The sequence below is a fragment of the Bos mutus genome, chromosome 20 (assembly GCF_027580195.1).
Source record: "Bos mutus isolate GX-2022 chromosome 20, NWIPB_WYAK_1.1, whole genome shotgun sequence".
Classification (NCBI taxonomy): Eukaryota; Metazoa; Chordata; class Mammalia; order Artiodactyla; family Bovidae; genus Bos; species Bos mutus.
The window spans coordinates 14,151,443-14,162,981 of NC_091636.1; the positions used below are offsets into that span (position 1 = coordinate 14,151,443).

At 41.6% G+C, this 11,539-nt stretch overlaps 1 protein-coding gene across 1 annotated transcript; it reads left to right on the plus strand.

The window, feature by feature from the left end:
- The first annotated feature begins 362 nt into the window (after nucleotides 1-362).
- GZMK (granzyme K) lies at nucleotides 363-11,137 on the plus strand. The gene is made up of 5 exons (XM_005887371.2): nucleotides 363-509; nucleotides 782-929; nucleotides 7,589-7,739; nucleotides 8,503-8,772; nucleotides 10,616-11,137. The coding sequence occupies exons 1-5, from the start codon at nucleotides 446-448 to the stop codon at nucleotides 10,775-10,777; spliced, it is 795 nt and encodes a 264-aa protein (XP_005887433.1). The 5' UTR covers nucleotides 363-445; the 3' UTR covers nucleotides 10,778-11,137.
- Nucleotides 11,138-11,539: the final 402 nt, after the last annotated feature.

An 11,539-nucleotide genomic window follows, 5' to 3' on the forward strand; every position in this document is an offset into this window, starting at 1 on the left:
TATGTAATAAATCTATGTCCAAATGAAAAATAGAAACTAAATATGATAGGCACCATTTTCTGCCAGGAAAAATAGTAAGTATTACTTTAGAGCAATGAACATCTTTGAATTCTGTCTGCAACTACATTGAGTTCTTATGGTTTGGATAATTTTTATTCTCTCAACATTTATAACATGAGTACTTATACAGATACTGAAAATGGTTAACTCTGGAAATGAGTTCTTTATGGCACACATACCTTGTTTCAAAAAGTCCTAAAAGCATAATTCTGAAACTCCCCAAACTACATACCTTTAATCTTAGGTGTGAAAAACTTTTCACCACCAAAACGCTTGTGGTGAGAAGGCTAAATTTGCAAAATCAAAACTCAACCTTCAGACTCTTCTTCCTTTGCCAATACAGTCAGACTATTTCATCTGGGCTTCTTAAATCTAAGCTACTAACATGACTAAGTTTTCTTCTTTTTTTCTATGTTTCCTACTAGCCGGGACTTACATGACTCCGGAGTGTAAGTATCTCCTATACCTACCACCTGTCAGCATTCAATGAGTTTCTAGTGATTGTGTTATCACATTATAAATGAAAATAATGTTTATATCCATGTAGATCCCAATAAACTACAATGTAGCATGCAATTGTTCATCAGTAAAATCATAATCACTATTAGGTGACTGAAGATTTTTTTTTTTAATCTTAGAAAATGACATAATGACTGTCAAAAGAATTAAGAGAAATAATCCACTTAGATCTCTTCCATTAACTCTTGGTTTTCTTTGGCAGGTTTCAACATGGAGATTATTGGAGGGAGAGAAGTGTCCCCTCACTCCAGGCCGTTTATGGCGTCCCTGCAGTATGGCGGCGACCACATCTGCGGGGGAGTGCTGATCCATCCTCAGTGGGTGCTCACAGCAGCCCACTGCCACTTGCGGTGAGTATTACTCGCTGTGTTCCCTCAAGTTGCCTAGAAAAGAAGCTGGCCTCTCCTGGGAAAAAATTCGATCTACCCTTGTGTGTGCTAAGTCACTTCAGTCACGTCCAACTCTTTGTGATCCCATGGACTGCAGCCCGCCAGGCTTCTCTGACCATGGGATTCTCCAGGCAAGAATACCGGAGTGGGTTGGCATTTCCTCCTCCAGGGGATCTTCCTGACCCAGGGATCAAACCTGCACCTCTTACGTCTCCTGCATTGGCAGGAGGGTTCTTTACCACTAGCACCACCTCGATTTACCCTTAGCTTCTGTGATAACTGACCAATTGGTGGAGCCGATTTTACCGTCTCACACATCCTTGATTCTGCCCGAAGTTCTACCTTTCTGGGAGATCTAGACAACCTAATAGACAAATTCAAATCCTTCATGTAATGCCAAGGAACACAGCAACAGTTATAACTGAAGCAGCAATGTTCCTGACCTTGTTAGGGGATATCAGACATCCTGACTTTGCACCCTATTTTAAAAATGGGTTATAATAACGGTAGTACATAACTGCTTCATGGGGTTTTGAGGATTAAATATTATCTATTTAAATATTTTAAATACTTAACAGATAAGTTACAATAGATTGGCTTTGCTTATAGACTTTTAGACCCTTACCTTAACTCTCCTGCTCAATGCCTACCCCAGAGGCCTGAGTTCACAGTTTAGGAATCACAGCTATAAGGGGCAACAATTTCCCTGCTGCTGCTAAGTCACTTCAGTCGTGTCCGACTCTGTGCGACCCCAGAGATGGCAGCGCACCAGGCTCCCCCGTCCCTGGGATTCTCCAGGCAAGAACACTGGAGTGGGTTGCCATTTCCTTCTCCACTGCATGAAAGTGAAAAGTGAAAGCAAAGTCGCTCAGTCATGTCCAACTCTCAGCGACCCCATGGACTGCAGCCTACCAGGCTCCTCTGTCCATGGGATTTTCCAGGCAAGAGTACTGGAGTGGGGTGCCATTGCCTTCTCCTTAGGTGAAAAAAAAGAAAAAGTCTAGATGATTTATACAGAAAAAGAGGAGATGAGTACTTTTCTGGGATACCTAAAATGAAAGTATTTGTAGAGACAGACTATAAGCTCTCACTCTAGGATTCTCTTGCTGTCGTTCGGTAGCTAAGTCGTGTCCCACTCTTTGCAACCCCATGGAATGCAGCACGCCAGGCTTCTCTGTGCCTCAGAGTTTGCTCAAATTCATATCCATTGAGTCAGTGATGCTGTCTAATCATCACATCCTCCGCTGCCCCTTTCTCCTCTTGCCTTCAAACTTCCCCAGCATCAGGGTCTTTCCAATGAGTCAGGTCTTCGCATCAGGTGGCCAAAGTACTGGGAGCTTCAGCTTCAGCGTCCGTCCCTCCAATGAATATTCAGGGTTCATTTCCTGTAGAATTGACTGGTTTGATCTCCTTACAGTCCAAGGGACTGTCCAGAGTCTTCTTACTTCAGCTAAAAATATCCAAAACCCTTCTTGGGATGCTGCAAACATCACCAAAGGAAAAGCAATAGAAAACTACTTTGGTGTTTGTTGTTTTATTTGCTTGTTTTGGTTTGGGGGAGTTGTTTTTTATTTGTATGTTTCTTCTTTATCTTTCTTGCCTGAATAAGCTAAAAAACAAGAAAAGATAAGCCTTCCCCTTTCCTTACAAACATGACGGCACTACACTTAAGAACCTCTTAGCCATAAGCATTTACTCTCTAGGCATCAGTTATATACCTAAATGAAACAACGGAATTGACCTTGCTTTCATATACTGGGGATTTTGTTTGGTGGCCCCCATTTTAATGAGACTATTTGAAGACAAACAAGAAATTTTGAAGCCTGAAAACTGTATGAACCTCTGTTTTATTTCTAAATAGCAAGCCACTAATTTCTGACTTAACATGGCTACTTCATTTAAGCGGGGTTCTCGCTGTCACAGAAATAACACCTGTGTCCACATCACTCTGTCCTTTCTAGGGCATTTGTCCCCTGGGTACCAGTTAGGCAAAGGGTGACCATCGATAAATGTTCATTCAATTTCAAATACGCACACTTCAGATATGCTTGTGGTTACACATTCAAATGAATTATACCCTCCCAGACATGGAGCTTGATTTATTATAAATGCTGAACAAATGCTGGATAGAAAAAAGGGAAATAAATTGGAGAAGAAGGGTTTTTTGTTTTTTGCTAAGCTCTAAAAGCACATTATGTGACATCCTTTGTAAGCCGTAAAGGGCTACCCAAAGGAGAAAAGTGAGAGTGTTAGTCACTCCGTCATGTCCGACTCTTTGCGACCCCATGAACTGTAGCCCACCAGGCTTCTCTGTCCATGGAATTCTCCAGGCAAGAATACTGGAGTGGATAGCCAACTACCCAAAGATAAATAGTATTATTAAGTTGAATTCTAAATTTTGGCAAATGAACTTGATTCAGTAGAAATACATTCACAAATTGAAAAATGGGGAAAAAAGAATCTTGGAATTAAAGAAAAAAACAAAACAACATTGCTAAATATTGTTTTAAATGGCTGGAGTTTAAAGGAACTCCAGAATATGTGGCTCAGATTTCCTCTACAGGACACTTGGGTGTAAAAATGTAGGCATATTGGTGCTTGGAAAAATATTAAACTTTATGAAATCCAAAATATTTATGAAATAGTTCAATGGTGGCTTCCCACAAATGTACTCCCAAGTATCCTGTGGGAATAGCTTAGTAACACTAGACCCTTCTCTCAGCAAAATGATGAAGGAGGCCAAATCTGGGGTGTTCTCTTCTCACTACCCATCCACACTAAGTTCTTCACTTAGGCCCCTTTGTTAGTTGCCATGCTGATTATAAAAGGAAACTGGCAAAAAGAAAAAGGTGTCTTATATAATCTTATTTTCAGCATTTCACTTTATCAGAAGCAAAACTCTAACCAAGTCTTGTCTACTGTCTTCCTGAGTCTCTTCCAATGCCTTCTCCCACTGAACACTTGCCCCATCATGTCACCTGCTTAATGAAAGTCACTCCGACTCTTTGCAACCCCATGGACCCCACTATAGTCCATGGAATTCTCCAGGCCAGAATACTGGAGTGGGTAGCCTTTCCCTTCTCCAGGGGATCTTCCCAACCCAGAGATCAAACCCAGGTCTCCCACATTGTGGGTGGATTCTTTACCAGCTGAGCCACAAGGAAAGCCGTGTCACCTACTTAGCCAGCAAATATCATAGATAGAACCCCACCTCCACCCCTTCCACATGCCCTCATTCCATTGCAAATCTCTCAAGGCTCCCATAGTAGAATGGTTACAAATTCAGACCTTGGGTTCAAACTAAGAGAGCTTTAATCCTACTTTCTCTGCATCCTGGAGCCTCCGCTTAGTATCAGTGGGACTTTCTCAAGTTTGTTAATGTGTCTGATTGTCAATTTCCTCATCTGCAAAATGGGGATGATCATCATACCTCCCTCACTGGGCTATGGTGAGGTTTAAATGAGGGAAAATATGTAAAATGCTTAGCACAAAACCTGACACACTAAAATAATTTAATAAATGTTATCTAATGTTATAATGTTATATTGGACATGAATCTGAGCAAACTCCAGGAGACAGTGGAGGACAGAGGAGCCTGGTGTGCTTCAGTCCATGAGGTCGCAGAGTTGGACATGACTTAGCAACTGAACAACAGCATTATATTAATATCTGTGTATCTGTATCTTCCATGGCAATCACTCAGGAACAAATTTCATGATCCAGTCATGTTGATGGAATAAATCGTAATAGCCCGTCTCTGACAGCCTGGTCATTCCCTCCTCTCTTATGCAAAAGACGTCAAAAAATTAGGAAACCTACATTCACTGTCACACCCAGAGGAATGGGTCTAAGCAGAAACACTGCTCAGTGCCAAGGCAGACTGGCAGAGGAAGTAAGAGGCTTGAAGTGACTTGGCATGAGGCTTATAAAGTTGCCATGCAGCCAAACACCTCCAGATGATTCTGAAGCTGGTCTTTGGACCACCCATAGGGAAACACTGTGCTGTGCAAATGAGACGCTGGTATTGTTGCTTCTCCTGCATGGGAATTCAAACCTGAATTTAGCTAAGGAGGTGGGATTCTGGGACTCAGGTAATTCCAGGTATCCTGTGGGCAGAAAATATTGACCTTTGTAGTACAGATTACAGTTGAACTGTATCTAGCAATGGAAAATTCAAAAAACATTCGTGGTCTGCTTGAGTTGTTTTTGGTATTCACGTGTCCCAGTGGAGACAAAAAGTAAACAAAACACTTCAAAGTCATTAACGGATCAAGGACATTGATAAAAGATGAAGGAAAACCAGACATTTTCTCTGCACCCTTCCCCTAGTCAGAATTCATCTTCCACATCCCACATTCATATCACCCTGCCTTTCCGTGTTAGTTATTTATGTACATACCTGTCTTTTCTATTTTATCAGTAGCCCCAGGGATTTTATATTATCCTTCCCCTCCACAGCTTTGGATTTAGCAGGTACACTGAATTTGAGTTTGAATCAATCCTAGGAAATCCAATCCACATCCTTTGAGAAATTTCATCCCCATCCTGATTTTGCAACAGGCGAATTTTTCAACAAATAGAGCTGAAATTCCCAAAATAAACCAAAATAAACTCTTTTGGTAGAAACCCCAAAGTGTTAACTCCCAGCAGTTAGAGCCCTACCATACACAAACGCATTTAAGCACAGTCATGCACTGATTCCCCAAACCTGAAACAAACTTTTCTTCCTTTTTTTGTATGTTTCTGTGTTCTTTTTAATTTTTGCTAATCTTTATTCATCTATATATATGTGTGTTTGGGCTTCCCTGGTAGCTCAGCTGATAAAGAATCTGCCTGCAATGCAGAAGACCTGGGTTCAATTCCTGAGTTGGGAAGATTCCCTGGAAGAGAGCATGGCAACCTACGCCAGTATTCTTGCCTGGAGAATCCCCATGGCAGGCTACAGTTCATGGGGTTGCAAAGAGTCGAACATGACTGAGCAACTAAGCACAACACAGCACAGCATATATGTGTGTTTATCAGATATGTGTGTTTTTATTGTAATCTGCCCTGACCCTTTTCCATATGACAATAAAATAGTTACATACAAATAAATAGAATTCTTTTTTATTACCTTCCTTGTTCCAAAAAAGGATTCAAAGATGGATGTTTCCTGAGAACATGCATAAAAATGGGACATTTTTGTAGAATGCAAATGGTTCCAAAGTGTAGTGAAAGATTAGTCACTCCAGTCATGTCTGACTCTTTGCACCTCCATGGACTGTAGGCTGCCAGGCTCCTCTGTCCATGGGATTTCCCAGGCAAGAATACTGAAGTGGATTGCCATTTCCTTCTCCAGGGGATCTTCCCAACCCAGAGATCAAACCCAGGTATCCTGCATTGCAAGCAGACTCTTTACCATCTCAGCCACCAGGGAAGTCTGGAAACAGCTCGAAGGTGTTGTTGAAAGTTCAAAAATAATTTTCTGTTTTCATAATGATGTGAATATAATTTTACTCAACATACAATAAATCAGATCAACTTTTGAAACATTGGCATACTATAATTGTATATGACTGGAGAAGGCAATGGCACCCCACTCCAGTACTCTTGCCTGGAAAATCCCATGGGCAGAGGAGCCTGGAGGGCTTCAGTCCATGGGGTCGCTAAGAGTCAGACACGACTGAGTGACTTCTCTTTTACTTTTCACTTTCATGCATTGGAGAAGGAAATGGCAACCCACTCCAGTGTTCTTGCCTGGAGAATCCCAGGGACGGGGGAGCCTGGTGGGCTGCCGTCTATGGGTTGCACAGAGTTGGACACGACTGAAGCGACTTAGCAGCAGCAGCAGCAGGGATTTAAAAAAAAATAAACAAAGTATTGTTTCCATCATCTGACTCACCAGTTTTATCCTCTAAATCTCCACCATGGAATTATCTATGGCTACTAACTCTAAAGTACCTTTATTTCAGATGATTTTTCACCTAGAGGAAAGTTTTCCTTTCTTGTCTGAATCATCTTTCTAATTGAGTGGACAGAACATATGAGAATGGATCTTAATTCTCCCTATTGCCCTGAGATAAGATTTAGACATACCAGATTAGCAAGTGTAGAGTTGACTTTGTTGTTGTTTAGTCACTAAGTCATGTCCAACTCTTTGCAACCCCATGGACTGTAGCCCATCAGGCTTCTCCGTCCATGGGATTCTCCAGGCAAGAATACTGGAGTGGGTTGCCATTTCCTTCTCCAGGGGATCTTCCCCACCAAGGAATCGAATCTGCATTGGAGGCAGATTCTTTACTCCTGAGCCACCAGGGGAGCCCAGAGTTGAGTCTTTTCCTTTTAGTTATTAAAATATTTAATATTGGGAAGGTGAATAAACTTGAATTCAGTCACTTAGGATTCTCCTTCTTTCCCCCCACAGTACAGCACTAGCTGGGGAATTGGACTGGGATGGATTTGGCCCTTGTTTTCATCCTTTCATTATTGGGCCCATGACCTCTGTCACTCCAGCTAATCCTGCACAGGTTACCTTGAAGCTGGTCCTTATTCCTGTATGTATGTGGCTTCTCCACCATTTCTACTTCCCACTGGAAGATTGGGGAATCATTCTGTGTGTCTATTCTTTTCGCTTTTTTTAGGTTTGCCAAAAGCCAGTCTTCCAAAGTGGTTTTAGGAGCACACTCTCTCTCAAAGAATGAGGCCTCCAAGCAAACATTTGAGATTAAAAAATTCATACGATTCCCAGGATTTGCATTAGCCCCTAAATCAAATGATATTATGCTGGTTAAGGTATGTAGCATTGCATTCCTTCAATTTCTCCAACATACCTCATAGTTCAGTTGTTAAATCATCTAACAAAGCATTTTGTTAGCGTTCTCCCTCTGTTCAAGGTGATGTGTTGTGACATATTCTATTAGGGCTCATTGTACTCCATTTGAAAGAAAAAAGAATGTATCATAAACACGCCTGGGCTATGTTTATACAAGGAAAAACAGCTCTGATGTTCACATTCGTGGGAGGAGAACATCCCAACAGGCTCAAGGATCCACACTGCAAGCTTTTTCTCCCAATGCTTTTCTCATTAGCAAGTGAAAAGTAAAAGTCACTTGTACAACAGAGCCAAGCAAGTGACTTCAGGGACACAGAAGTGAGTTACAACTTAGTCTAGACCATACTAAGTCCAGTCCAAACCCAGTCTAGACCATACTCAAGGGTCCTATCCAGCAGGAAAGAGCCCAGCCCTCAAAGTCATGACCTATGGATGTTATTCCACAGAAAATCATCCAATGCAGAGCAAAGGCCAGTTGGCTTGAGACTGGGCAAAATTCCTGCTCTATGTAAGCTTCCTCCCTGAGCATCACTGAGCTCTAAAGGGAATGAAGAGTGTGTTCAGAAAAGCAACAACCACAAATGCAGCTGCGGGCTACCACCAAAGTAGATTCAAGAAAAAGGACGCCCTCAGAGAACAGAGGGACCACACATACATCGCTCCGACTAATCACAAAATACTACTGGGGACAAACGATCGTTTATTCTCTTTTCAATCTGTCAGCTTCACACGGCCGCAATACTCAACAGACATGTCCAACTGCTCCACCCAAGAGCTAAAAATGATATTAAAGCTGGAACAAAATGCCAGGTTGTTGGCTGGGGAGCCACTGACCCAGAAGGCTTAAGCCTTTCTGATACCCTGCGAGAAGTCACTGTCACTGTTATAAGTCGAAAAACGTGCAACAGCCGAGATTATTACAACCACAGCCCTGTTATAACTAGAACCATGCTATGTGCAGGAGACGCCAGAGGCCAGAAGGATTCCTGTCAGGTAAGAATCCCTCACTCAAACAGGCATTGCAGGGTGCTGAGCTACAGTCAAGCTCTATCGGCACACAGGAGGAGAGGCGTGGCGAGCACAGCATCACAACTCCGCAAAGGCGCTCTCCAATCCTGCACAGCCTTCACTGTGCTTTCTCATCTGCCACTCCAAATAAGCCATAGAACTTGTGAAACACACAGTTAGCACTCATTAATGTTTGTTAAGCAGGGTCATGGACTATATCTGATAACTTCTACAGGCTTCCTCTGAGGGGTACTACCTTCCTTAGAAAGCCTACCAACCCTGAGATCACAAGTGGTGACTAGAAAATAATCTCTCAATCCCTGACCCACCCCAGTTTTAAACTAATCAATATCTGCATGCACGCTCAGTCACTTCAGTTGTGTCCTACTCTTTGCCACTCTATAGACTGTAGCCCAGCAGGCTCCTCTATCCATGGGGTTATCCAGGCAAGAATACTGGAGTGGGTTACCATGCCCTCCTCCAGGGGATCTTCCAGACCCAAGGATCGAACCCATGTCTTCTGTATATCCTGCACTGCAGGCAAATTCTTTACTGCTGAGCCACAGGGTAAGCCCCTAAACTAATTAATAGAGAGGTCTTATAAAATTCAAATGCAAAAAGCTCAAATGTATATTCAATATTCTGTGTTTCTTAAATAATGTTGACTGCTGACTAAACAGTCATGTTTTTCAAATTCTTTGTTTCTTGAGGCATAAAAAAAAAAAAAAAAAAAGGACTTCCCTGGTGGCTCAGTAGGTAAAGAATCCTCCTGCAATGCAGATCAGGTTTAATCCCTGGGTCGGTAGGATCCCCTGGAGAAAGAAATGGCAAGCCACTCCAGTGTTCTTGCCTGGGAAATCCCATGGACAGAGAAACCTGGTGGGCTATAGTCCATGGGGTCTTAAAGAGTCAGACACAGCTGAGCGACTAAACCACCACCATGTTAACAGGTGACGAAGGCTACCTAGCACAGATGGATTACTTAAAAAAAAATTCACATCATACTATATTAAGCATTTTTAAGGGGAGGATCTGATGATCTCAAAGATCATGTGTGACAGTAATACCCCAAGATTGTCACCCCCAAATCTCTATTTTCATGGCCAACCAAGCACAAAGTACAGTTTTTGAACTGCATGGCAGCAAAGGCAAAGGCTGCTCTTTAGATTAAAAACCCAGCTCCGTATCTGAAAGGCCAGGCTTCCTTCTCTATTACCTTGTCACTTTCCTTGACAGAACTTTTGTTACATGTTCTGTTGTCAGAGTGAGTCCTCAAGAATCTGTTTATTGGGCAAGTATTTACTAAGTGTTGGGTATGTGCAGAGCCCCATGTTCAATCATATGACAATGGGGAAAAATAATAATAGACAAGGTAGAGTGCTCACCACCAAGACATTTACTCTAATACATTGCTTTTTTCTGTCAGCCTCAATAGCAACTTGATTTCAACCCATGAGCACCAAAATGAAATTCTTAATTTTAAAATTTCTTTTATTTCAGTGGATTATTTCAAATTTCCTTGTCTCCCATTTCTTAATGAATAAAGCTCAACAATCCCAGCGAATGCTAAAAGACATATACATATACATAGTCTTCGAGACAGGGACATGGACAAAGAGAGGCAGAGAGACAAATGGACAGAACCATTGTTCTCGGTGGAGAGAGAGATACAGAGAACCTGTACAGCTCAGGGGCTGTAGCAGGCACTCTGCAGGACACAAAGAAACCAATGACCCAGATTAATAATCATTTGATGGTTATTAACAGTTGATGGTCCAAAAAGTTCAACGTCTTCTTGCCAAATATCTGCCCGTTTTCTTCTCTCCAGGGTGACTCAGGGGGCCCCTTGGTCTGCAAAGGTGCCTTTCATGCCTTAGTTTCTGGAGGTCCCAAATGTGGTGATGCCAAGAAACCTGGAATCTACATCCTATTAACCCGGAAATTCCAAGCTTGGATCAAAAGCAACTTGGCCCCATCTCATGCAGACTAAGACTACAGATGATTTTCTTGGCTCTATCAGCTGCTTGTTTTCATTTGTTTCATTAATGTGTTCTACAGGCTAACTTATCTGCACAGGTACTTGAATGTAGTTAAAGTGGAGCACAGTCAAGGTCCACTCCTGACCTGTTAGGACTGATTTTGTTGAGGAATCAAGTTCTTTTTCACATGTACCACTGATGTATTTCTTCCATGCTGCTTTTATTCTGAATAAAATTTAGAATAGACGAGTGTGTATTCATCTTATATGGAAATAAGATACAAAGAATGATATGTCCCGCAACTCAATCTACAACCCCACAAAGTGCAAAAAGACGATTAAAAAAGACAGTTGTGGCATCACCTTCAACCATGTTTATGTTGTTATTTCTGCTGTATCATTCTTAAAGCTGTATTTTTAAAATTATTGGTGTTGTTCAGTTGCTAAGTCATGTCTGAAGAAACACTAAATTCAAACATCCCAGCTCAAGTGAAGGAAAAAATCAAGGTTTATACAAATATTTAAATAGTGCTTATTAGTTTTATATCACATTTTCTTCCAAACAGGATTTAAAGCAACATATAAAAATACCTGCAATTTAAAAAATGTGAAATTGTAAACAATTTTCCCTTAAAAAAATAGAAATACCATGTGACCCATCAATTTCACTTTCAAATCTTTGAAGAAAATTAAAACACTACCTCAAAAAGATACATGCACCCCATGTTCATTGCAGTCATCCCTCCTGATGCAGAAGTAAAGAATATGCCTGCC